General features: G+C 33.4%; 3 protein-coding genes, 1 long non-coding RNA gene and 1 pseudogene across 5 annotated transcripts; all 5 read left to right on the plus strand.

Annotated features, from left to right (window-relative positions):
• The first annotated feature begins 185 nt into the window (after window positions 1-185).
• On the plus strand, window positions 186-1,303 carry LOC105644965 (transcription factor bHLH167). The gene is made up of 3 exons (XM_012230472.4): window positions 186-684; window positions 790-1,116; window positions 1,196-1,303. Exons 1-3 carry the CDS (start codon window positions 568-570, stop codon window positions 1,262-1,264), a joined length of 513 nt encoding a protein of 170 aa, XP_012085862.2. The 5' UTR covers window positions 186-567; the 3' UTR covers window positions 1,265-1,303.
• Window positions 1,304-2,693: 1,390 nt separating this feature from the next.
• LOC105644586 (protein CORTICAL MICROTUBULE DISORDERING 4) lies at window positions 2,694-5,421 on the plus strand. The gene is made up of 4 exons (XM_012229981.4): window positions 2,694-3,735; window positions 3,890-4,087; window positions 4,460-4,551; window positions 4,653-5,421. The coding sequence occupies exons 1-4, from the start codon at window positions 2,965-2,967 to the stop codon at window positions 5,311-5,313; spliced, it is 1,722 nt and encodes a 573-aa protein (XP_012085371.1). The 5' UTR covers window positions 2,694-2,964; the 3' UTR covers window positions 5,314-5,421.
• Window positions 5,422-6,594: 1,173 nt separating this feature from the next.
• On the plus strand, window positions 6,595-10,202 carry LOC105644577 (Transducin/WD40 repeat-like superfamily protein). Its single transcript, XM_012229975.4, has 2 exons — window positions 6,595-8,431; window positions 9,943-10,202. Exons 1-2 carry the CDS (start codon window positions 6,681-6,683, stop codon window positions 9,947-9,949), a joined length of 1,758 nt encoding a protein of 585 aa, XP_012085365.2. The 5' UTR covers window positions 6,595-6,680; the 3' UTR covers window positions 9,950-10,202.
• Window positions 10,203-14,001: 3,799 nt separating this feature from the next.
• LOC119371234 (uncharacterized) lies at window positions 14,002-15,418 on the plus strand. The gene is made up of 3 exons (XR_005178820.2): window positions 14,002-14,301; window positions 14,394-14,757; window positions 15,020-15,418. It is a non-coding gene; the product is annotated as an uncharacterized LOC119371234 (long non-coding RNA).
• Window positions 15,419-23,344: 7,926 nt separating this feature from the next.
• LOC105644578 (uncharacterized) lies at window positions 23,345-27,054 on the plus strand (annotated as a pseudogene). Its single transcript, XR_016319974.1, has 10 exons — window positions 23,345-23,498; window positions 23,795-24,069; window positions 24,162-24,238; window positions 24,423-24,525; window positions 24,705-24,802; window positions 24,924-25,054; window positions 25,146-25,254; window positions 25,804-25,995; window positions 26,083-26,219; window positions 27,048-27,054. The product of XR_016319974.1 is annotated as an uncharacterized LOC105644578 (transcript).
• The last annotated feature ends 362 nt before the right edge of the window (window positions 27,055-27,416 follow it).

Here is a 27,416-nt window from a genome sequence, read left to right on the forward strand (position 1 = left end):
TAAATTGATCTATAAATTTTAATTTATTTATGTCTTTGATATATATTTCTTTTAAATCATATGTTGAACCGCGGATAAAAATATTTCTATATCCGTAACTGGTGGTCCTAAACACCATATATAAAATCAAATCTTATCCTAAAAATGGTGAATTGTGATTGTCATTAACAAACGAAACCTTTGGAACTAACTGTGAAACCCAATAATTATTTGAAAATTATATTCCCGACCATATACACCCATGAATTTGACACTACACGTCTCAATTCAAATCTACGATGAGTTTATGAATTCTATTCCCTTATATATAGTCTACTCTTTTTTTTTTTTTTTTAACCAGGAAGTTTAATCCCATTCGAATCATAGAGCATGAAAATTTTTGACATTCTCAGCAAAGTGCGCTACTCGGAGATCTCGAACTTGTGTAGTCACTCTCACCGGATTGAGTTCGCTTATATATAGTCCACTCCTTTTTGATATCCTATTACACAGTATTATTTTCTCTCCGATAAATGTACAAGGTCTGGCTCCATACCTATTAATTTCCTTCCCAGACATTATTTATCAATGGAAGGAAGTAATCACTCATCTAGAATTCAAAGAAACTTGAAAGAGAGAGATCGAAGAATGCATTTAAAAAATATCCTTGCCGGCCTTGCTTCTGTTCTTCGTCCCCGATCCAAGGTTGTCTCTCTCATTTTCTTTTCTGTTCTTCTACAGCTATTACTGGAGTTAGTTTGGTTCTCTCCTTCCTTTTAAACATAACTAAATAACCAAACATATATACAGTTATCAGCTCCTGAACTGCTGGAAGAAGCTGCGAGTCATATAAAGCAAATGCATGCAAGAATAGAGGAACTGAAGATAAGGAAGGCACAAGCGCAAGAAGATGATGATTCTTGCAAAGATCAACTGGCAGCCGGAAATTCAAGAATGTTACCGATATTAGATGTAAAGAGTAATGACTGTACAGTAGAAGTGAATATAATAAGTGGGGTGAGCAAGAACTTTATGTTACATGAGGTTATTACTGTCATGCAAGAAGAAGGAGCTGAAGTAGTTAGCTTTTCATGCAATAAAGCTGGTGACCGTTTCATCTACACAATTAAGTCCCAGGTATAAATATATGTGTGTGTGTGTAAATTTTGTTCAATATAGTAATGGATTCGAGTCTGATAGATACATATCTTTGCAGGCAATTTGTTCAAGAATTGGAATAGAGACACGAAAAATTAATGAGAGATTGAAGGACTTGGTACAGTAGCCTAACTGGCTTGAATGTACCTCAACCATGTTTGGACCACCTAATTGATCGGTTCAATTCGATTTGATCTCTAAGGTGTTTAGTTTGATTTTGGTTCAAGTAGAAAAGTTAAGAAATATTTTGATTCAGTTTGGTTTTGATTATATTGAATTGAAAAATCTAATTAAGAACTGAAAATCAAATCGAATTAATCCAAAAAATGAACCAAACTCAAATAATTAAATTAAATTGAATCGATTCAATTTGATTTATATTTAGAAACTAGAAATTGCATACTCTAGTCCCGAGTTGTATATCGTGTATTGTTTCTTTCTTCAATGGAGATCATTTTTAATTTTCTCCACAATATTCAATATATATGTATGTATAATTATAATAAATGATTACATATGTGCTTATAAATACTGTTTGCAAGTTGGAAGAACTAATTAAAACTTATTTTAAATGGAAATGAAAATAAATGTTACAATTGAAAGAATTTCATTCTAAAATTAATCTTTAAATAATTAAATAAAATTAAAATAATACTTATAAATATATATAACTTTAATAAAATAAAAATAAAAATATAAAATTAATACTAGTAAGACAAAAGTCACCTTATTTTGCGACAAAAACTTCCTATAGTTTCACTCGTGGCCAGTCAACCTTCCGAGACTCGCCTGACCGGTGTACTTGTAAACTAGGATCCGATATTTTTTAAACAACCCAAGTAGGAGGCCGAAGTCCAACCCAAATACCCAATTAATAAAAATGTTCCTGGTACTTTTGCAATTTCCATTATTATCTAGACTAAATCACAAGAAAAAAAAAAAAATCAATCAATCAATCTGTGTCTGTCCATCTTCTATAATAATAATAATAATTATTATTATTATAATAATTGGTGGGAATATTGAGATTAAAAAAACGTTTCTACTGAATTAGAAACTAAATTTATAGATATATAAAAATATAATTAAGAATTTTAATTTAATTAATTGAAAAAATAAAATGAATTAATTTTGAATGGTCATATTAATTTTTTATTTAAATCGAAACTCTATCGGATGTAATAAGAAATTATATTATACAAACTCAACTGAATAAAATAAAAAAAATTGAATTATGTACTATTAAATATAGAAGTATATAATAATTTTAAGAATTTTAATTTAATTAGTTGAAAAAATAAGATAATTTAATTTTGATTATATATTATTTTTATTTAAATTTAAAGTTTATTAGGTAAATTAAGAAATTATATTATATATTATATATTAAATATGATAAAAATATAAGAATAGAAAGAAGGACCTGCAACCTCCAAAAAATAGTAAATAAAAAGGATACGGGCGAAGCCAACCGACAATTATTCATTCCGTATTGACGATTCCAAAATCATTACGAATAGACGCACCACCATATTACCGTTGCCTCAACGTTCCAAAAATCTCAAATTTTTTAAAAATTCTCATCCAACTTACCGTTGCCAACGTCCTCTCAGTAGTCACTGCCCTACCTCTCCTTCCCCTCTCTCTCCCTTTCTCTTTTCCTTACCAATCACCACCAGCCATGAAAACCCCCAAATTCTGAACTCAAAATCTAAGAAGCCCTTTTCTTTCCACACCGTTCATGATCTTTCTTTAAAATCTCGACTGAGTTTCTTTAAATCTTGGTAGGGTTTGCCTTTCTTGATTCTAGTTCTTGATTTTCCGGCCATGGCGGCATTGGCACCTGGAATTCTATTGAGGCTTCTTAATGGAATGGATACAGGGACAAAACCGACCAGTGAGCATAGAAGCTCGCTTCTTCAAGTGACGGATATTGTCCCAGCTGATCTTGACGAGAAAAATCTTTTTCCTAAACATGGATTCTACATTAAAGTATCTGATTCTTCGCACTCAATTTATGTTAGTCTTCCCTCTGAGCAAGATGATTTTGTTCTCAGCAATAAAATGCAGCTAGGCCAGTTCATTTATGTTGATAGATTAGAGCCAGGTTCTCCTGTTCCTGTTGTTAAAGGCGCAAAGCCACTTCCTGGAAGACACCCGTTAGTTGGCACACCGGAACCATTAATGGGTTTAAGAAGAAAAGGGGAAAGAAATGAACAAAACCCTAATTCAAAAGCCTCTGGTCATAGGAGGGGTTCTTGGGGAACAGGACAAAATTGGGATAATGGGGTTTCGTCTCCAATGGTTTTAAAGCCAATTCCTTTGGATTTTGATCAGTGTACGCCTGCTAAACAGCGAGTGAGTTGTGCGAAAGTAGCATCTCCCATTATAAGAGGGAAAATTGGTAAAGATGGAAATGGGAGTGCAATCAGGTGCTCATTTGGTGGTGGTTTGCTTGCTAAAATGGTGGACACTAAAGGAGAGAGTCCTGCATTACTTAGAAAAAGCTGTGCAGCAACTTCTGCATCAAAGTTTCCAAGAAGCAAAAGTGTTTGTGAAAGAGAGGCGAGAATTCCAATTAGTCCCTTCAACTCATCTGTAGGTACATTTTTCCTCAATTATGAATTTCAAGTCATGCCCTGTTTTGCTCTGTTCTGTTTTTTCAAAGAATATTCTTTTTGTTCTGTGTTTTTTTTTTTTTTTTTTTTTTTTTTTTTTGTCACTTACAATATAAACTGTTGCTCTTTTATAGGAAAAGAAAAGCGCAACTCCACCCCCAAATTTGAGGAATGGAAGAGTGGTGACTTCCCTCAAAATGGATGGAGAATCACAGAACTCTAATTCAAAGCCTGCCCCAGAACCACAATTTATGTGCAGTAGCAACTCTGCTTCTGATAATACTACAACTTTGCCCATCATTTTGCCAGGAAAGTTGAGCATACTTGGAAAGGTGAACTTGGAATTCCTAACAATCCTATTAACTAAGCTATGTTTGATTCGTACTGTGATTGGGAATGGAATGCAGTTCTTGAAATAAGTTTCATTTTTATTTTTTGGGTTTGGTTCAAAAATCTGAAACTAATTTCATATTTTTATATTTACATAGTTTAAATTTACATCAATGACATCTATTTCTTTATATAATCTTAAGTATGATTTATCAAATTCTGTTTAGTTAATTAAAAAATAAACTTAGGTATAGAATTTTTTGGATTTGCATATCTGTTCTCATTTTCATTTTCATTTTCATTTCATTTCCTTTCCAAGATGAACCAAGCATGCAGTATATTGGCCTTGTTTTGCTAATTTTTGTGCATAACAGGAAGCTGTCCAGCAGAGAGAAACTGCTCAAAAGATAGCCCTGCAGGCCCTAAGAGATGCTTCAGCTACTGAAACTTTAGTTCGATCTCTCAAGTACTAAAACTTGCCATGTCTCATCATAGTTTTGTTACATTTTGGATTTTTTTTTTCTTGTTTGTTTAATTAATTGGTTTATCCATTATCTGATATTGCAGGACGTTTTCAAAAATAACTAAAACTGCTAAACCAGAAGCACCAACAGCCTGTTTTGACAAGTTCCTTGAATTTCATAACCAGATTGTTCAAGCAGTTACTGACATGGTGTCAATTCAAGCAGCTACTTCAGCGACTGAAATTGGTCAGAACCCAAAATTTGTTGAACAGAAAGAGAAGAAGCCTGAAGAGGAGTTTCCAATCTTACACGAAATTGTACACAATTCTATGAACTCAGAATTATCTTCATCAAAGAGAAGAGCTGCATTATACAAATCAGTTGCTGCATTTCCTGAAAGAAGAAACCAGACAAACACTAACCAAAAGTCATCCAGAGGTCAAAAATTGGCTCTTGAAGCTATAAGTGAAAATGATGAAAACAAGATACCAGCAAATGGCAGTTTAAGCAACACAATTAAATTGGGTAAGCAGATTGAAACTGAAGCAGGGAATTGGTTTATGGAGTTTATAGAAAAAGCTTTGGAAAATGGAATGAAGAAATCATCTAAAGCAGATGGGGATGCAAAAAAAGTTCCTCAGTATTTGATATTGAAAGTTATAAACTGGGTTGAAGTAGAACAGTGTGAGTGCAGTAAAAGGCCAGTGCATCCTAAAGCATCACAGATAGCAAGAAAGCTAAGGATCAAGATGAAGAACCCTTGAAATTTTAATTTTGACCGAGTAATCTTGATTTTATCATATCATATGTATGGTATTGTTTGTGAATTATGTTGCATTTTATGGAAATTTATATTGTTTGCACGTATATAAGTTCTACTTTCTAGTAATTTTTCAATATTCCAATACCATAAAGTTCCATAAAACAATGGAGATTCTCTATATTCCGGAGCCCTCCTTGGTAAAATTTTTAAGGAGCAAAACATATTTCTCAATATTTTAGGGAGGGCAAAATATATTTTGTATATACTTTTTAATTTTGGGGTCAGTCTATGCTTATAGCATATATTTTTTTAATTTATATAGTTTTAGAGAAAAAACCTGGTGTAACTTGAAACTTTGCGATTGACCTATTATACTTCTGGAATTATGTAATTTTCATATTTTTTTAACTATCTAATAAGTGTTTAATTGATCTAATTTTAGAATTTTAAATATTCAATAGTATAATTTTTACAATTTGAGGTATTTAATTGGTATAATTTTATAAATTGAAGTATTTAATAAATCAAAATAAAAAATAAAGATACCACATGATTTTTTTACGCAAAAGTACATACATGAATTTATGCATGAAATCGCTTCATATAAGCTAACTGTTTTTCAATTACACTAATTTCTAAATATTTGAATGTTGAGTCATTTGACATAATTGGAAGTTAGCTAACTGTTTTTCAATTACACTAATTTCTAAATATTTGAATGTTGAGTCATTTGACATAATTGGAAGTAGAGTATAATTGGATTTGAAACAAAATTATTCATATAATCAGCATTGAAATAATGTCAAAAAAAAAAAAAAAAGCATTGAAATGTGAAAATCATTTCAAATCAATTCATATATTTCATAAATATTTGTCTTATTTTTTTTATACTTGCACGGTAAATATTTGTCTTATTGAATAGTAGCAGTCACGATTACTTTATAAATCTTTAATTCAATTCCATAATTTTCATTATCAATATATAAGATAAATTCTAAAATTTAAGATTCACAAAGTCATTAAATTAGTAGCTTCCATTTTGTAGTTCACCGGTACTTCAAAGTCTAGGTCATCCCTTTTCTTTAAAAATTTTGAATTATATAAAAAATAATTAAAAAAACTATATCATTGAATAATTACCATATCATGATTTTACGAATTTTTGAATTTTATAAATTTTTTGAGTATTTTTTTTTTAATTTTCACTTTTTTTTCTTCGTAGGATGATGTCCAAATAATGTTTTTAAGGATTTTAAATTTTTGGTTTAATATATAAACTAATCCGTCTCCGCGTGTAAAAACTTTCTTCAGATTTTTCTCGATAAACCCCTAGCACTTTCTTCACTACTCCAAATCCGAGATTCACGCATGGATCTTCTCCGAGGTTACAAAGACGACGACGAATTAGGCGAACATGACCGTCAAAACCCTAATTCTTCACCGGATTCATCTCCTCCACGCCTCCTTCCCGCCAAATCCACCGCCCCGAAGGTCGACGATACTATGTTAGCCCTGACGGTGGCGCAAGCCAACAAAACCCTATCTAAGCCTATTGATCCCGTCAACCACGCCGTCGCCTTTAACCCTACCTATGACCAGCTCTGGGCTCCCATCTACGGCCCTGCCCATCCTTTCGCCAAGGACGGTATCGCCCAGGGAATGCGAAATCACAAGCTTGGCTTCGTGGAGGACGCCGCCATCGATTCGTTTGTCTTCGACGAGCAGTATAATACATTCCACAAATATGGGTACGCTGCTGATCCCTCGGCTTCTGAAGGTAACAATTACATTGGTGATTTGGATGCTTTGAAAAAGAATGATGGCATTTCGGTTTACAATATACCACAGCACGAGCAAAAGAGACGAAAATTTGAGAAAAAGAAGGAAACCGAGGAAGGTGAGGATGAGGATGTGGGTCCGGTTGTTGATAAGGCGGAGATTGAAAATCCGGCGACCGATGCTTGGTTGATGAAGAATAGGAAAAGCCCGTGGGCTGGCAAAAAGGAGGGTTTGCAAACAGAGTTGACGGAAGAACAGAAGAAATACGCAGAGGAGTATGCAAAGAAGAAAGAAGAGAAAGGAGCTGGAGCTGATAGAGGAGAGGTTGTTGCTGATAAGAGTACTTTTCATGGCAAGGAAGAGAGGGATTATCAAGGGAGATCCTGGATTGCGCCACCTAAGGACGCTAAAGCAACTAACGATCATTGTTATATACCAAAGAGACTTGTGCACACATGGAGTGGACATACGAAGGGAGTTTCTGCAATAAGGTTTTTCCCCAAACATGGGCATTTGATTCTTTCTGCAGGGATGGATACCAAGGTGAAGATATGGGATGTGTTCAATTCGGGTAAGTGTATGAGAACTTACATGGGTCATTCAAAGGCTGTTAGGGATATTTCATTTTGTAATGATGGTACTAAGTTTTTGACTGCTGGGTATGATAAGAATATCAAATATTGGGATACAGAGACTGGCCAGGTTATATCAACTTTTTCAACTGGGAAGATCCCTTATGTTGTTAAGCTTAACCCTGATGATGATAAGCAGAATATATTGTTAGCGGGTATGAGTGATAAGAAAATTGTGCAGTGGGATATGAACACTGGGCAGATTACTCAGGAGTATGATCAACATTTGGGGGCCGTAAATACCATTACTTTTGTGGATAATAACAGGAGATTTGTTACCTCAAGTGATGATAAATCACTTCGTGTATGGGAATTTGGGATTCCTGTTGTTATCAAGTATATTAGTGAACCTCACATGCATTCTATGCCATCAATCGCGGTTCATCCCAACACAAATTGGTTTGCAGCACAGAGCTTGGATAACCAGATTCTTATATACAGTACCAGGGAAAGGTTTCAGTTGAATAAGAAAAAGAGGTTTGCTGGGCATATTGTGGCAGGTTATGCTTGCCAAGTAAATTTCTCACCAGATGGACGGTTTGTTATGTCAGGAGATGGTGAGGGTAAATGCTGGTTTTGGGACTGGAAGAGTTGTAAGGTTTTCAGGACACTTAAGTGTCATGAGGGTGTGTGCATTGGGTGCGAGTGGCATCCATTGGAGCAAAGCAAAGTGGCAACCTGCGGCTGGGATGGCTTGATTAAGTACTGGTGAGTAACACCTCATGCCACAATTTTCACACGTAGCAATTTTTTATTTTGGATGCTGATATCCTTGTATTGCTATTTTCTGGTTCATATGAATTTGTCCGCTTGCATTTGCTGGGTCTTTGCAATGGATGTTCCAATCTTTATGAAAGTGGTCAACATTTAGGCTGCATTAGTAAACAAACATTTATTTGCTGTCACAATATTTTAAATGGATTTTTGCATTCCAAACAAAATGAATTGGCGCTTTCTTCTTGTCATTTAAGATTGATTTCAACCCTTTAGGATACTAAAGGACATTTTGAATTCAGTTTAGTATTATCTATAGTTAATAGAGCCATAAGAAAACAAAAGATTTTGTGTATTTGTGCAAATTCCCAACTAGTTTGTGGCTAAGGCTTGGCTGCTGTTGTTGTGCTGCTGCAAATTTTCAAAATCATGTTGTAGAGTCACGATCCCCTTATATTACATTATCCAGATTCTGCATTTATGTGTTATTTTATATATATATATATATATATATTAATTGGGAGCACAAGAAGATGAAACAATATGCATTTTGAATGGAAGTTTCTGTAAAGAGTTGTGAATTCCATTGCTTTGGCAGACATAACCCTCTTAATTTCCTCTTTCAATTATTCAACATCTCCTCTGCATTGTTACTTGGATTTATTCTCTTTGAAAATTTACTTTGCATTTTCAGCTTATGCTTCTGTGCATCTATGGTGCAATTTTTAGCATGCATGGTTATGTATTACTTCTCATTGCTGACTAGCAGTATAGATGCTTACTATCACGTAAAATCAAGCAAACTCATTTCATCATCAAAATATCTCTTTCATTACTTTGGTTGAATGGATGTCCAAAAATTAGTCATGTCATGTATCTGATACTTGAAATAAGGCACTGGGGCAGAATTCTAATGTCTTTGTGAGGCTTGGTTTTGCATCCATCCTGAATTGGAATTGCTCTATTCTAGATCACATCTTCTGAATATTTGCTTCGAGCTAGTCTGCTCATTAAGATGATGCATACTTCTTTCTGATTGAAGTTTGCCATTCTCTTCCATGGTTGACCAGGACATTAGGATATTTACTGTGCCTTGGACACCATTTTATGGTAGATATTTGATTTGGGAGTTTTTTTTCTTGGAATAAAAGCCTAGATTTGGAATCGGCCCATTGGGGAAGGGTCCTACTGATTCCATTTATTGATTATGACCCACAAGGTTTTTAGTTTTCCAATGGATATAAACTGCTGCCAACACCAGACCTGAAGAACCTTTGCTATTGGATAATGAAGATTTTCATTGATTTTGGTGAATGTGCCAATTTTAGTTTTGAATTTAACATAAGCTGGAATTTATATTATGAACATTTAATTTCTAGATAATTTCAGAAGACATCATAACCTTTGCATCATCGCTTGTAAATTTGCGATGCCAGAGACATTTTGAGAGCTGTTCCTCCTTGAATGAAAAGCTAGCATTTTAACCTTTGGCTTTTGTTTTGCAGGGACTAATTTCTTCTTCCTACATCAATTGATTTGCCCACTTCTGCTGTTATAATAGAGAGAAGACAATACATATTCTGCTGGTTGAGGGCTGCACGTTCCCTGCTATAGAGAGGGTAGAGACCGGAAGAGCCAAATTGTATTATTCTCCACTGAAATTTTAGTGTACCGGTTGTTGAGAATTTGGGATCTTCATATTTTGTATCATGTAAACTAGAAATGTAATTTAATTAATGATTTTGGCTTAGCTTTTTAGTTGCAATTTTGTGGTATTCACTTCTTTCATCCTTGTTAAATAGTTTTATTCTTTCATTTGATGACACCCCTTGGAACTTTGATCGATTATTGGTTTTTTTAGTATGATGCATCATTGGAAGTGATCCGGTAATGAGAAGCGTCTCTAAATATGCTGCAGAATTTCAACTCTGAGCAATCCGCGTCTGGTTTATTGTTTTTTCACCGGATTCAATTGAGCATTTTTTGACATTGTTTCTTCATTGAAAGCCATAAAATAAAAATATATATATAATAAAAAAAAGGAAAGGAAAGCTGCATGTTGTATATTTAGCAATCAACTCTTAACAAAAAATTTATATTAAACTACAATAATTTTTAGAATTGAAAAATGACAAAGTAAATATTATTTAAAATCTGGAGAAAAGCTGACTACATAAATAGATGAATTTTACAATTTTAACTATTACGCAAAAAATTGACCAGTTCACCAGGTAATAAATAATTTTAAAATTTTGATAGAGAAAGGGTTAATGAGAATGAAATATATAATTTAAAATAATAAAAATAGGGGCCACAATATATAACTTAAAATATGTAGGTGCAATAAGTAAAAATAAAATGTAAAAACAAATCATATTAGAGGTGAATTTATATTTGAGGATGTTAAAAAAACAAATCATATTAGAGGTGAATTTATATTTGAGGATGTTAAAAACATTTTGCTAAAAAAAAAAAATTTAATTTTGTTTATCCTTACATCACTTTCTTATAATTTATTAGTACTTTTAGCTTTTAATACCTAAGTTTTCATATTCAGCTTTTATTTTTTTAATATGATATCATAATCCATCCCTTTTTACCAATTACCAATATTAATGAACTGAAAAAAGTAATATTCAAAATTTATTTATTGAATAATTAAGGCAGATGTGAGAGAAACAGCAGTAGGAATAGGATTGGAAAGGCAATCGGAAGACAGCAATAATAGCTTTTTTTTTTCCAAAGAAGAATATTGTCCCATACTGCCTGTGTAAAAGTCTTGAAATCTTTTTTTATAACCTATTAGTATCTGCAAATTATGACAACAAGGTAATGAGATTGGGCTTGGAGAGAGGTTGGGCTTGAAAAAATTTGAATCGAAGAATCAACAGCCCATCAGACCAAAATGGAAAAATTGAATGAGGTTGGGCTTGGAAAAATTGAATTGAAGAAGCAAATCAACGGAGATGATTCTAGAAACTTTGGCATAGAAAAGTTTCTGCATTTCAACCCCAGCCTATTCATCTAACAACTATACATTTCAACCCCATCTAACAACTATACATTAGCTGGGGTTAATGTATAGTTGTTAGATGGGGTTGAAATGTATAGTTGTTAGATTAGATGGGGTTGAAATGTATAGTTGTTAGATGAATAGGCTGGGGTTAATGTATAGTTGTTAGATGGGGTTGAAATGTATCTAACAACTATACATTTCAACCCCATCTAACAACTATACATTAACCCCAGCCTATTCATCTAAGCTGGGGTTGAAATGTCTAGAAACTTTGGCATAGAAAAGTTTCTGCATTTCAACCCCAGCCTATTCATCTAACAACTATACATTTCAACCCCATCTAACAACTATACATTAGCTGGGGTTAATGTATAGTTGTTAGATGGGGTTGAAATGTATAGTTGTTAGATTAGATGGGGTTGAAATGTATAGTTGTTAGATGAATAGGCTGGGGTTAATGTATAGTTGTTAGATGGGGTTGAAATGTATCTAACAACTATACATTTCAACCCCATCTAACAACTATACATTAACCCCAGCCTATTCATCTAAGCTGGGGTTGAAATGTCTAACAACTATACATTTCAACCCCAGCTTAGATGAATAGGCTGGGGTTAATGTATAGTTGTTAGATGGGCTGGGGTTGAAATGTATAGTTGTTAGATACATTTCAACCCCATCTAACAACTATACATTAACCCCAGCCTATTCATCTAAGCTGGGGTTGAAATGTCTAACAACTATACATTTCAACCCCAGCTTAGATGAATAGGCTGGGGTTAATGTATAGTTGTTAGATGGGCTGGGGTTGAAATGTATAGTTGTTAGATGGGCTGGGGTTGAAATGTATAGTTGTTAGATGAATAGGCTGGGGTTGAAATGATTCTACAGAAACTTTTCAAGAATCTAAAAACCCCCCATGGTGAGTCCTATAAAAACCCCCCATCGCAATGATTCTACAGAAACTTTTCAAGAATCTAAAAACCCCCCATGGTGAGTCCTATAAAAACCCCCCATCGCAGCTCGATTCTTACAAGCCCGATTCTTGCAAGCTGAGTCATTGCAGCTTCTCTCCTATCTTCCGATTCTTGCGTTCTCTACCATTATTGCGTTCTCTAACAAGCACGAAGAATTTAAAAGAAAATGCCAATCGAAAGGTAAGTATCATTAAATATTGGGTTGCAAACTTTTTATTGTATCTTCAAGTTTTTCGGTGTTTCTTTCATGGCTAGACAGAGCACACTTGTTTAACTTCTCTATCATTTCAAGCCATCAATCTTTATTCAATTCATGAAAGATTATTCAAAACTCTTCCAAAAATTTTATCCATTTTCCAATTATTGCTAAGTCTATAAAATTTATGCAACTTTGTTTATCCTTATCAATTACAAATATATATAGTTAAATTGAAATGTGCTAAAGCCTTCTAATAGTTTTTTTATTTCATTTTTCTTTTCAGGGAAAATTTAAATGCAGTACATAATGTTTTCAACTTGATCATAGCAAGTTTAATTGGCCTCATTCAACTCAAGCCTTTGGATGATACAGACACATACATTATATTGCCAATCTTTCTTGTTGCTCTACTCACATATGGGTTTGGAACTATCTTTCAAGCTTGGAACTCCTTCAATTCAATTACTAGCAAAGTTGGCTTATTTGCTCTTGGATTAGCCGTAGTTGCACTTGTGCTTATGGTTCTCCCAATTTTGGGTTGGATCATTTTAATCTTATGGGCCTCATTGGTCACTAAAGTAATATATAATTCAAGAGATAAGGCCTACAGTTTAATCAGCAAATTACGAGAGAAATTCAACAAGATAATTGGAATCACAAGTCAAGTTACAGAAGAGCAAACTACAGGAGAGATAATTGAAATCATAAGTCAAGAAATCATAAGTCAAGTTACAGAAGAGCAAACTACAGGAGAGATAATTGAAATCAGAAGTCAAATTACAAGTTACAGAAAGCAAACTACAGGAGAGATAATTGAAATCATAAGTCAAGTTACAGAAGAGCACGATAATTTATCTATGTAATTCTTTTTTGAAATAGTGTAGCTCCCTAGCTATATAGAGATTGAAAATGTGCTATTTTGTGCAGTTACTATACAATGGAAAAGAAATAGAATTTTTATTTAATTTCAGTGTTAGTCCTTTAATTTCATTTATTCAATTAATTTCAGTGTTACTATCTCTCCACGACCCGACCCGACCCGACCACGCCTCTCCTTCCTACTAAGTACTAACTGCCTCTCTCTTGATCTCTTCAAATTTTGATTAATCGCTTGAAATTGGTGAGAACCTTCCTTTTTCTTTTTCCCTTTATTTTTTCATTTGTTGGTTTTAAGCTCTGCGATTACTATACAGGTGCTACGGAGATCAATTCACTTTTTTGCAATAATGATTGAATCCTGAATTTAGTTAAATTAATTAAATTCGATGAATTTTTCTTTTGTTTTTCTGAAATTATCATAAAAAATTGAAAATTTCCGCTTTACTTAAATCTTAAGTTTTTATCGGCTGTGATGATGTTAATATATATTTTCATCAAATGAGCATGTAATACTTTCGAGCTACAAGAAATCGGAGAATGGAGATGGGTTGTATGTGGATGAGGCGCGTGCGGTCAGTTGTTCTCGTAAATCACCCTTCCATGGTCTCCTCATCTGCTTGGCTCTCAATTCCTTACCCTAATCGATCTCATCTCTCTCTTTCCTCTCTAAAACAACTCTCTTCATCACCGCCACCGCCCAATCTCCATCTCCACCCCACTTCTCTTTTCTCTTCCGCGCGTCGTTCCGTTTCGACCGCCGCTTGTTCATCGTCACTGCTTCCTGTTTATATGGGTAAGCAGATAAATCGTTTCCCAGTAACATATGTTGTTTTTCGAGCTCCCATTTTATTTATTTATTTGTTTTGTGGTTGTTTATTTGTGTAGGAAGTAGAGACATGAATGCTATTCTAACCAATGGTTCAAAGGTGCTTCTTAAGGGAATGAATTACACTGAGCTTCAAGTGTGTTTTTCTACTGTCTTTTTCTTCCTATGCTAAACTCAAAAAAGTATATAATTTTAAACTGTGGTACAAGCTAGCTAGGCTAGAAATTCAAAATGAATTCTGATATTCCAAACATGAGAATTTATGTATAATTTTATGTTCAAGTTTTCCAAGTAATAATTGTGGGAATCCACTATGCCAGAAATGGGTTCAAGCTCATGGATCCAGACCTGGTCAAGCTATGATGCTGTGGTAGCGTCTTTATGGGGAAAATATTTGGGCGCATTATGTTGATGAGCTAGAAGGTATATTCTTACACCAATTTCTATATCATTATCATGCCATTTATGTTGATAGTTGTAACTATTTTCGTTTTCCATTTTTGACTTTTAAATTTTTCTTTATTTTTCATAATAAATATAGATAATTTTTTTTTTTATTTAGTAAAAATTGAATGGATGAAAATAATATTATAAATTATATAGCAAAAAGTAATATTTTCTTTTTAACAATCCTTACCAAATTAGTAACTACTCTTATAATTAAACACTCACTTCTCATTATTAGGAGAGGAAGTCGGCCGCACTGACTCGTGCCTTGAAATCGCCGGAAAACCGAGCTGGAGGCGGGACTTCATGGTCGAGCTGAATCGCGACCCCTCCGACAGTTGCTGCGCTCGCCAGGAGCGAAGGAGAGAGGGGAAAGGAGGTCGGAGCAACCGCAGGGGTGATGCGACGGCGAGAAGGTGAGCTCGATCGGTCCCGGTGTCCGGAAACGGGGAGGGAAGGGCAGCGTGCGCTCTGGCGCTGAGGAAGAAGAAGAAGAAGAAGAAGAAGAGAGGAAAAGAAAGAAGGTAGGTGGGTTTCTATATCATTCCGATTCGAACTGGTTTGGTCTGATTCAACTGTCTGACTTGGTTCACTTGATTTTCGAAAATTTCAAACGGGCTCAGCTAATTTATTTTAATTAATTTAATATTTAATGTCCAAAATAATTCTTAAAGAGTTTAGAAAATTTTCGGTTAAGGACAAAAATTACACAGCACTTTCAGCCCACGCAGTTAAATTTTCTGATGTTTGATTTAATAAAAATTTAAAAATTTTGAAAATAAAATTACGATTGTTTCACTATTTTGAATTTTATGATGATTTATCGTATATTTGAATTTATAAATTTTGATAATATTAAATACTTTTTCATATTAATAACAGTAGTGTTTAAAATTTGTTGAATAATAATTTTCACAAATTTTAATTATTTTATATGTGTTTAATTAATCTATTTTGTAAATTAAAACATTTAATAAAATAATTTTATAAATTAAAATATTGAATAAATTAAAATTAAAATGAAAATCACTGTAAAATTTAAGTAATAAAGGTAAATGGTGAATTTATGTATATGGGTAAATTGCCTGTGAATCACTATTGAAGTACGTATTCATAACATTCTTTGTCAGTCCGGGTGGAAGGCACAGAAGGAAAGAGAGGAGAAAGTGAGCTGAGCAATAAAAAAATTCAAAAAAATTTAAAATTTTGACAGAGAAAGAGCTTTTGACAAAGAAAGGCTGAACGGTTACATAAGTTGCGCTGAAGTTTTCTTCCTCCATGCATAATTTAATCCATGTACATATTCCTATTGATATGGATAAATGCGAAGAAAGAAGTATTGTTTTATTCAATCCATAATGTGAGATAACATTCTATTCTTTACGGAAAAAAAAATCAAAAGCAATGCAACAACAAAATAAAATAAAATAATGCAATATATAAAGATTGAAAAAGAGTAGGTTTAATACAACAAAAAAACAGGAGCCACAATATATAATTTAATTTTAATAAGGTTACTGGGATTCTTTTATTTTAATTTTTATATAGGCATCGTGATTTTTCATCTTTAAAACTAAGAACAAAAACAAAAAATTCGCCCGACCAACACAATAGCATCATGTGCGGAATAAAGTCAATGCAAACCTTGAAAACTAAAACAATATCAGATGTGAGCCCTGTGAAACAGGCCTTACAAACTCGTACATAAAATAAAAAGAGCAAAGAGCACATATTTGCTATACTTATATCAGTCGGTCTTGCCACATTCGTTTCCTTACTCTTTCGGCAGGGAACCAGGCCTTTTCCTGTGTTGGTAGTCATCATTCGCAACTAAAAAATAGCAAGCACGAAGAATTTAAAAGAAAATGCCAATCGAAAGGTTAGTGTCGTTAAATACTGGGTTGTCAAACTTTTTATGTTGCTTCAAGTTTTTCAGTATTTCATTCATGGCAAGACAGAGAACACTTGTTTCACTTCTCTATCATTTCAAGCTATCAATCTTTATTACAATTCATGAAAGATTATTCAAAACTCTTCCAAACTTTTTACCCATTTTGCAATTATTGCTAAGTTTATAAGATTTATGCAACTTTGTTTATCCTTATCAATTTTTGGTTGGATTATTTTAATCTTATGGGCCTCCTTGTTCGCAAAAGTAATATATAATTCACGACAATAGATTTACCGTTTAATTAGCAAACTACAATAGACATTCAACAAGATCATTGAAATCTTAAAACGTTTTGTTACAGAAGATCACGATGATTTATCCATGTAATTCGTTTTTGAAATAATGTAGCTCTCTAGTTACATATCCATTGAAAATGTGCTATTTATGTAATTACCGTAAATGATTGAATCCTGAATTTGATTAAAAAAAGATTAAATTAATTAAATCTGATGATTTTTTTTTTTGTTTGTTTTTCTGAATTTTTCTGAAATTATCATAAAAAATTGAAAATTTCAGCTTTACTTAAATATTGAGTTCTTGTCGGCTGTGACGATGTTAAATACAAATTAAGCATTTTGAAGGGACAAAACTGTTGTGGGGCAGTTTCTTTTTATTTTATTTCCATGTTTCAAATTCCATTTTGGATTGGTATTAATCTTGGTTTTATTAATATTTGCTTTGCTACTGTGAAACTGATCATCCTTTAGAAACTTCCGTTTCTGTTTCTGTTACCCCATTTGTTTTTTTTTTTTTTTAATTTGCTACCATAGTTTTTTTTTTATTACCCCATTTGTTTGACAAATGCACAATCAGAGCCTCTAAAAAATATTCATAATTTTATGATTCTGTTTTCAGTTTCTTATTATGTTGAATGAATTTCATCTGTATGAGAAATGAGTTGTTGATATTTGATTGGTTCTCTTTTAAAAAAAAAATTGTTTTGGAAAATTTGCTTTGAATTTTCAGCTTATGCTTCGGTGCATCTTTGGTTCTCTTGGAGTGCAAACCGAAGATGAAGATAAAGCTCTCCGACTTATCCTGTCACTTCCTTCGACATATGAGCACATGAAACCTGTTCTGAAATATGGTAGTATGGAAGTGGTGTATGCAGATGTGGTTAGTAAGCTCATTACTGAGGAGAGAAGACTAAATGAAATGAAAAATAAATCATATGAGGATTCAGCTTTATTTGTCGGTACCAAGAAAAAGAATAAAAGCTCCGGAAAGAGGAAGGTTGTCTGCTGGAGTTGTGGTCAAACTGGACACGTGAGGAAGAATTGCCCGAACGGTGGAGCTGATTCGGCTAGAAGCTCTAACGTTGTTGCTGCCAATGTGATCTCCTGTGGCGAAGGAGATGATGTGATCTCTCTGTAATTGAGAGATGCGTGTCCTCATGGCATGATTGCTACCCGTTGAGATGCCATGGAAGAGGACGGATTATTGGTAGCTGGTCCACAGAAATGCGCACGGCATTGGTTGACAGTTAATGCAAAGTGTGTGGTGAAAAAAAAATATGTCGATTGCTAATGAACTCTCGGAAAAGTCAACAGGAGGGTTGCACCATAAACTATTAGCGGGATCCGACATGGCCGATAGAAAATTCTTGGAGTCGGTAAAGTGTTTCCAAGTGGCGATACTCTTTTATGGTGGAGTATGATAATTCTTGACGATAAGAATTATGATTGTCGGTAGCAAACAATGTTGTGTTTTTTTTTAATTGTATTTTCAAGGTGGAGATTGTTAGTCACCTTTGTTGAAAACAAATTAAAAAAAAAAAAAAGGTTTTGCTCAATCCCACATTGGGGAGATGAGCAAAAGAGGGTGGTAGGTTTGGCTATAAAAGGAAGCCAATGTTTAGGTTTCTAAACACACCAAAACACACCAAAAATATTTGAATGTGTTTTATATTAGGGATTTAGAGCACGTCTCTTGGAGTATAAAATATTTGGGGTGTTTTGAGGGTGTCGGGTAGAAAAATATTTTGTAATTGTGGTTGTAACAATTTGCCGCATAGTGAATATTTTGTAATTGTGATTGTCGTGATTGTCGTCTCTTTAATTTCTCAGTCATTATTTTATTTTCTCATTTGTTTTTCCCAACAGGTTATGTATTACTTCTCATTGCTGACTAGCAGTATAGATGCTTACTATCATGTAAAATCAAGCAAACTCATTTCATCATCAAATTATCTCTTTCATTACTTTGATTGAATGGATGTTCAAAAAGCAAGCCTTGTCATATATCTGAAACTTGAAATAAAGCACTGGGGCAGAATTCTAATGTCTTTGTGAGGCTTGGTTTTGCATCAATCCTGAATTGGGATTGCTCTATTCTAGATCATCTTCTGAATATTTGCTTCGAGCTAGTATGCGTCATCTGCTCATTAATATGACGCATACTTCTTTCTGATTGAAATCTGCCATTCTCTTCCATGGTTGACCAGGACATTAGGATGTTTACTGTGCCTCGGACACCATTTTATGGTAGATATTTGATTTGGGAGTTTTTTTCTTGGAATAAAAGCCTAGATTTGGAATTGGCCTATTGGGGAAGGGTCCTACTAATTCCATTTATTGATTATGACCCACAAGGTTTTTAGTTTTCTAATGGATATAAACTGCAGCCAACCCCAGTGACCTGAAGAACCTTTGCTATTGGATAAATGAAGATTTTCATTGATTTTGGTGAATGTGCCAATTTTAGTTTTGAATTTAACATAAGGTGGAATTTATATTACGAACATTTAATTTCTAGATAATTTCAGAAGAAATCATAACGTTTGCATCATCACTTGTAAATTTGCGATGCCAGAGACATTTTGAGAGCCGTTCCTCGTTGAATGAAAAGCTAGCATTTGAACCTTTTGCTTTTGTTTTGCAGGGACTAATTTCTTCTTCCTACATCAATTGATTTGCCCACTTCTGCTGTTATAATAGAGAGAAGACAATAAATATTCTGCTGGTTGGAGGGCTGCACGTTCGGTGCTATAGAGAGAGTAGAGAGCGGAAGAGCCAAATTCTATTATTCTCCATTGAAATTTTAGTGTACCGGTTGTTGAGAATTTGGGTTCTTCATATTTTGTATCGTGTAAACTAGAAATGTAACTTAATTAATGATTTTGGCTTAGCTTTTTAGTTGCAATTTTGTGGTATTCTCTTCTTTTTTTCCTTGTTAAATAGTTTTATTTTTTCATTTGATGACACCCATCGGAACTTTGATCAACTATTGGTTTTTTTACTATGATGCATCATTGGAAGTGATCCGGTAACGAGAAACGTCTCTAAATATGCAGCAGAATTTCAACTCTGAGCAATACGCGTCTGGTTTATTGTTTTTTCGCCGGATTCAATTGAGCATTTTTTTGACATTATTTCTTCATTGAAAGCCATAAAATAAAAAAATATATATATAATAAAAAAAAAGGAAAGGAAACCTGCATGTTGTATATTTAGCGATCTAACTCTTAACAAAAAATTTATATTAAACTGCAATAATTTTTAGAATTGAAAAATGACAGTAAATATTATTTAAAATCTGGAGAAAAGCTGACTACATCAATAGATGAACTTTACAATTTTAACCATTACTCATAAAATTGACAAGTTGACCAGGTAACAAGTAAATTTAAAATTTTGACAGAAAAAGGGTTAATGAGAATGAAATATATAATTTAAAATAATAAAAACGGGGGCCACAATATATAATTTAAAATATGTAGGTGCAATACGTAAAAATAAAATGTAAAAACAAATCATATTAGAGGTGAATTTATATTTGAGGATGTTTAAAACATTTTGCTAAAAAAATATTTAATTTTGTTTATCCTACATCACTTTCTTATAATTAATTATTAGTAGTTTTAGCTTTTAATACCTAAGTTTGCATATTAAGCTTTTATTTTTTTAATATGATATCATAATCCAACCCTTTTTACCAATTGCCAATATTAATGAACTGAAAAAACGTAATATTGAAAATTTATTTATTGAATAATTAAGGCAGATGTGAGAGAAACAGCAGTAGGAATCGGAAGACAGCAATAATAGCTTCTTTTTTTTTTTTTTTTTTCAAAAAATAATATTGTCCCATATCGCCTGTGTAAAAGTCTTGAAATCTTTTTTTATTACCTATTAGTATCTGTAAGTTCTAGCCACAAGGTAATGAGTTTGGGCTTGGAAAGAGGGTGGGCTTGGAGAAATTGAATCGAAGAATCTACGGCCCATCAGACCAAAATGAAAAATTTGATCGAGGTGGGCCTGGTAAAATTGACTTGACTAGAATATTATATAATATTAGCTGGAAAACTAAAAATGTAAAGTTTTAGCACTTAAATGCGCTTGAATGACATCTTCAAGACTTTTAAGTGTTTCAAGCCTGATTCTATTCTTGAACTTTAAAACTTGAAGAGTTTTAAATGCTTGAATGCCATCTTGGCACTTTAACACTTAAAGTTTTAATGGCACTTTAAAGTTTTAATGGAGTGTTTTCAACTTTAAAGTGCCATTAAAACTTTAAGTGTTAAAGTGCCAAGATGGCATTCAAGCATTCAAGAATAGAACCAGGCTTGAAACACTTAAAGTCTTGAAGATGTCCTTCAAGCCTGATTCTATTCTTTAGTTTTATTCTTTCATTTGATGACACTCCCTTCGAACTTTGATCAATCATTGATTTTACTACGATGCATCATTGGAAGTGATTCGGTAATGAGAAGCGTCTCTAAACATGCTGCAGAATTTCAACTCTGAACAATCAGCGTCTGGTTTATTATTCTCTTTTTTGTTTTTGTTTTTCTTTTTCGCCGGATTCAATTGAGCTTTTTTTTTGACATTATTTCTTCTTTGAAAGCCATAAAATAAAAAAAGTATATATAATAAAAAAAAAAAAAGAAAAAAGGAAAGGAAACCTGCATGTTGTATATTTAGCAATCAACTCTTAATAAAAAATTTATATTAAACTGTAATAATTTTTAGAATTGAAGGATATCAAAGTAAATATTATTTAAAATCTCGAGAAAGGCTAAATATATAATGAAAATTTATTTATTGAATAATTAAGGCAGATGTGAGAGAAACAGCAGTAGGAATCCGATTGGAAGGGCAATCGGAAGACAGCAATAATAGTTTTTTTTTTTTTTTTTTTTTTTTTTTCCCAAAAGAAGAACGTTGTCCCACATTGCGTGTGTAGAAGTGTTGACATCTGTTTCTATAACTTATTAGTATCTCTAAATTCCAACAACAAGGTAATGAGGTTGGGCTTGGAAAAATTGAATGGAAGAAGCAAATCAACGGCCCATTTAAAGTATTGTTAACTTACAATCTTTGTTGTGGCCATATGCAAAGTAGACTGGAAAATATTGTCTTGAAACTAAAGGCAACCGTAGAACTATAACTCGAGGATTCAGATGCTGCCTTTAGAGGATTCAAATGGTAAAGAGGATTCTATAACTCGAGAACTAATTCAATCGAGAACTATAACTTGAGGGCCTTTAGGGGATTCAATGGTAAAGAGGATTCTATAACTCGAGAACTTAACTTGAGGATTCAGATGCCTTTAGACTGGCAAATGGTAGAGCATCAGATGCTTGCTGTCTCATTGCAGTTTCTCTCCTATCTTCCTATTCTTGCGTTCTCTAATAAGCACGAAGAGTTTAAAAGAAAATGCCAATCGAAAGGTAAGTATCATTAAATATTGGGTTGCAAACTTTTTATTGTATCTTCAAGTTTTTCAGTGTTTCTTTTATGGCTAGACAGAGCTCACTTGTTTAACTTCTCTATCATTTCAAGCCATCAATCTTTATTCAATTCATGAAAGATTATTCAAAACTTTTCCAAACTTTTTATCCATTTTGCAATTATTGCTAAGTCTATAAAATTTATGCAACTTTGTTTATCCTTATCAATTACAAATATATATAGTTAAATTGAAATGTGCTAAAGCCTTCTAATAGTTTTTTTATTTTATTTTTCTTTTCAGGGAAAATTTAAATGCAGTACATAATGTTTTCGCCTTGATCATAGCAAGTTTAATTGGCCTCATTCAAATCAAGCCTTTGGTTAATACAGATACACACATTATATTACCAATCTTTCTTGTTGCTCTACTCACATATGGGTTTGGAACTATCTTTCAAGCTTGGGACTCCTTCAATTCAATTACAAGCAAAGTTGGCTTATTTGCCCTTGGATTAACCGTAGCTGTGCTTGTCTTTATGGTTGTTCCAACTTTTGGTCGGATTATTTTATTCTTATGGGTCTCCTTGTTTACTAAAGTAATATATGATTCACGTGAAGATATCTACGGTTTAATTAGCAAACTACGAGAGAGATTTAAAAATATAATTGAAATCATAAAACGTCATATTATAGAAGAACACGATAATTAATTTATGTATTTCTTTTTAAAAAAATATAGCTATCTAATTATACGTCGATGGAAAATGTACTATTGTACATAGTTACCATAAAATGGAAAAGAAATAAAAATCTTATTTAATTTCAGTGTTAGTCCTTTAATTTCATTTATTCAATTATTTTTATAATCATTTGAAAAAAACCAAAAAAAAAAAAAAAAAAAAAAAAATCCCTCATCTCACTATCTCCACGACACGACCGCGCCTCTCCTTTCTATTAAGCACTAACTACCTCTCTCTTGATCTCTTCTTCTTCGTCTCAATCTCTCTCCCTTCTGCACAAGGAAAAAACGCCTGAAATTGGTCAATTCAAGAAAGGAACCTATCTCTTCAAATTTTGATTAATCGTTTGAAATTGGTGAGAACCTTCCTTTTTCTTTTTCCCTTTATTTTTTCATTTGTTGGTTTTAAGCTCTGCGATTACTATACAGGTGCCACGGATTATTTCAAATTCTGAATGATCAATTCACTTTTTTGCAATACTGATTTAAACCTGAATTTAGTTAAATTAATTAAATCTGATGAATTTTTCTTTTGTTTTTCTGAAATTATCATAAAAATTTGAAAATTTCCGCTTTACTTAAATCTTGAGTTCTTGTCGGCTGCGATGATGTTAATATATATTTTCATCAAATGAACATGTAATGCTTTCGGGCTACGAGAAATCGGAGAATCGAGATGGGTTGTATGTGGATGAGGCTCGTGCGGTCAGTGGTTCTTGTAAATCACCCTTCCATGGTCTCCTCATCTGCTTGGCTCTCAATTCCTTACCCTAATCGATATCATCTCTCTCTTTCCTCTCTAAAACAACTCTCTTCATCACCACCACCGCCCAATCTCCATCTCCACCCCACTTCTCTTTTCTCTTCCGCGCGTCTTTCCGTTTCGACCGCCGCTTGTTCATCGTCACTACTTCCTGTTGATATGGGTAAGCAAATAAATCGTTTCCTAGTAACATATGTTGTTTTTCGAGCTCCCATTTTATTTATTTATTTGTTTTGTGGCTGTTTATTTGTGTAGGAAGTAGAGTCAGGAATGCTATTCTAACCAAGGGTTCAAAGGTGCTTCTTAAGGGAATGAATTACACTGAGCTTGAAGTGTGTTTTTCTACTCTCTTTTTCTTCCTATGCTAAACTCAAAAAAGTATATAATTTTAAACTGTGGTACAAGCTAGCTAGACTATAAATTCAAAATGAATTCTAATATTCCAAACATGAGAATTTATGTATAATTTTATGTTCAAGTTTTCCAAGCAATAATTGTAGGAATCCACTATGCCAGAAATGGGTTCAATCTCATGGATCCAGACCTGGTCAAGCTATGATGCTGTGGTAGCGTCTTTATGGGGAAAATATTTGGGCGCATTATGTTGACGAACTAGAAGGTATTCTTACACCACCTTGTCTCTCAAATGCTATCTATTGTCTGGTTTTATAGCCTTTTCAGTGAGCTAAATGATTTTATCTCCCTTTGATGTCCTTATGTATGTGCAAAATTGAATCTCTCTTCCAACAAGAGAGACATGCTGAGCCTTATGAATTTGTCTTTGAAAACCTTATTCAGGTTTGAATAAGGATTTTAGGAAAATGTTGAGTGAACACGCAGAATTTAAGGCAATATCTTTGGAAGATGTTCGTACTTCATCCGATGGAACTAAGAAGGTAGCCAAAACCATTATCTGTTGTATTTTTGGTCTCAAAGTCACTTTATTCTGGTTCGATATGTTGCTTTTAGCAGTTGCATTATCTTCTGATTGGTTTTGAAGCTCACAGGAGCTTGCAGATTTTATTTAGGTTGGATGGTGAACTGGTAATTGAAACAGTCGTCATACCTTGTGATAGAGGTAGGACGACAGTTTGTGTTTCAAGTCAAGTGGGCTGTGCCATGAATTGTGAGTTCTCCTACACTGGCAGGTAAGCTTTATATCGTTCTTATTTGTATCTGTATTATTGCTATGTTACTTTCTACAAGGTACATCTTCTTGATGCATAATCCAATTTTTAGGATGGGTTTGAAGAGACATCTGACTACTGCAGAGATTGTAGACCAGGTTGTATTTGCACAATATCTTGTGACGAGCGAAGTTGGTTCCATCTCAAATGTTGTATTTATTGTAAGTCTGTGATCTAGAAAATTTTCTATTAACAGAAGTTTTTCCAATCAGTTCAGATTTGGCTCAGTTAGTGACTTTGCTCAGTCCAGTACTAAGGCATCTAATAATTCAATGTTATTTTCACTATCTATCGACAACATAAATAGAAAGTGAAGATTTCATTCGTTTTGTGGTTGTCATGCATTCCCTGGTCACATAGAAAAACACATAATTTGTGGAATTAAGTCCATGTGTTTCCTTAATCATTGATCGGGATACTTGTCCAACCATTCAACAATACTATTCCTGGATTGCATATCCACTACCTATGGGCATTTACACCCTTCTAACCCTTGTATGTTTCTGTATTCGTTTTGCTGCAGCTATCGTAATGGATTTTTTTTTTGTGAAGTGTCTCTAGTCTAGCTCTATTAGATACTTGAAGGAGAGTTATTACATCCATGAAGTATTAATCCCTATTTTTCAAAGATCTTGGTTTAAGTGAGAGAAAATAGATTTTTAGTTAGCCCAATAATTTCTAATAATTCGCTTTGAAATATGTATTTGAAGGGAATGGGAGAACCACTTCAGAGCATTGAAAATGTCATAAAAGCTGCAGATATTATGGTGCATGAGCAGGGTCTTCATTTTAGTCCTCGCAAAGTCACTATTTCTACAAGCGGGCTTGTCCCCCAGTTGAAACGTTTCCTTCATGAATTCAATTGTGCTTTGGCTGTTAGTCTGAATGCAACAACTGATGAGGTGCATTTTCATTTATATCCATATGTTTATTCACTTGAGAAACACATCCAGGTTGTTGACTTTCTCTTTAACTAATAAACCATGCAGGTAAGAAACTAGATCATGCCAATTAACCGGAAATACAATTTAGGCTTGCTTCTTGACACCCTTCGGAAGGAACTCCAATCCAGAAAGAATTACAAAGTTTTGTTCGAGTATGTGATGCTTGCAGGAGTAAATGACAGGTTGGATAAACATTTTCCCCTCTCAGTTTTATTTGATATTTGAAAATATGTTTAGCCATATGAAATATCTTGTGCTACTGTTAGGGTAACTGCATGATATTTTTGCATTCCAAACAAAATGAATTGGCGTTTTCTTCTTGTCATTTAAGATTGATTTTAACCCTTTAGGATACTAAAGGACATTTTGAATTCAGTTTAGTATTATCTATAGCTAATAGAGCCATAAGAAAACAAAAGATTTTGTGTATTTGTGCAAATTCCCAGCTAATTTGTGGCTAAGGGCTTGGCTGCTGTTGTTGTGCTGCTGCAAATTTTCAAAATCACGTTGTAGAGTCACGATCCCCTTATATTACATTATCCGGATTCTGCATTTATGTGTTATTTTATATATATTTTAATTGGAAGCAGAAGAAGATGAAACCATATGCATTTTGAATGGAAGTTTCTGTAAAGTGTTGTGAATTCCATTGCTTTGGCAGAGATAACCCTCTTAATTTCCTCTTTCAATTATTCAACATCTCCTCCTGATTCCGTTTATTGATTATGACCCACAAGGTTTTTAGTTTTCTAATGGATATAAACTGCAGCTGAAGAACCTTTGCTATTGGATAAATGAAGATTTTCATTTATTTTGGTGAATGTGCCAATTTTGTTTTGAATTTAACATAAGCTGGAATTTATATTATGAACATTTAATTTCTAGATAATTTCAGAAGACATCATAACCTTTGCATCATCACTTGTAAATTTGCGATGCCAGAGACATTTTGAGAGCCGTTCCTCCTTGAATGAAAAGCTAGCATTTTAACCTTTTGCTTTGTTTTGCAGGGACTAATTTCTTCTTCCTACATCAATTGATTTGCCCACTTCTGCTGTTATAATAGAGAGAAGACAATACATATTCTGCTGGTTGGAGGGCTGCACGTTCCGTGGTATAGAGAGAGTAGAGATCGGAAGAGCCAAATTGTATCATTCTCCATTGAAATTTTAGTGTACCGGTTGTTGAGAATTTGGGTTCTTCATATTTTGTATCATTTAAACTAGAAATATAATTTAATTAATGATTTTGGCTTAGCTTTTTAGTTGCAATTTTGTGGTATTCTCTTCTTTTCTTCCTTGTTAAATAGTTTTTATTCTTTCATTTGATGTCACCCCTTGGAACTTTGATCAATTATTGGTTTTTTAGAATTGATAAAT

This window comes from Jatropha curcas, chromosome 3 (assembly GCF_041381405.1).
Source record: "Jatropha curcas cultivar XTBG-Jc1 chromosome 3, XTBG_Jcur_1.0, whole genome shotgun sequence".
In the NCBI taxonomy this organism is placed as follows: Eukaryota; Viridiplantae; Streptophyta; class Magnoliopsida; order Malpighiales; family Euphorbiaceae; genus Jatropha; species Jatropha curcas.

Excerpts from the sequence above, each read along its gene's own strand:
- LOC105644965 (XM_012230472.4), top strand. The coding sequence starts at position 568 with ATGGAAGGAAGTAATCACTCATCTAGAATTCAAAGAAACTTGAAAGAG. Across the intron at positions 685-789 it reads TTCTTCGTCCCCGATCCAAG|TTATCAGCTCCTGAACTGCT; the intron begins GTTGTCTCTCTC and ends ACATATATACAG. Across the intron at positions 1,117-1,195 it reads TCTACACAATTAAGTCCCAG|GCAATTTGTTCAAGAATTGG; the intron begins GTATAAATATAT and ends ATATCTTTGCAG.
- LOC105644586 (XM_012229981.4), top strand. The coding sequence starts at position 2,965 with ATGGCGGCATTGGCACCTGGAATTCTATTGAGGCTTCTTAATGGAATG. Across the intron at positions 3,736-3,889 it reads TTAGTCCCTTCAACTCATCT|GAAAAGAAAAGCGCAACTCC; the intron begins GTAGGTACATTT and ends GCTCTTTTATAG. Across the intron at positions 4,552-4,652 it reads ACTTTAGTTCGATCTCTCAA|GACGTTTTCAAAAATAACTA; the intron begins GTACTAAAACTT and ends CTGATATTGCAG.
- LOC105644577 (XM_012229975.4), top strand. The coding sequence starts at position 6,681 with ATGGATCTTCTCCGAGGTTACAAAGACGACGACGAATTAGGCGAACAT.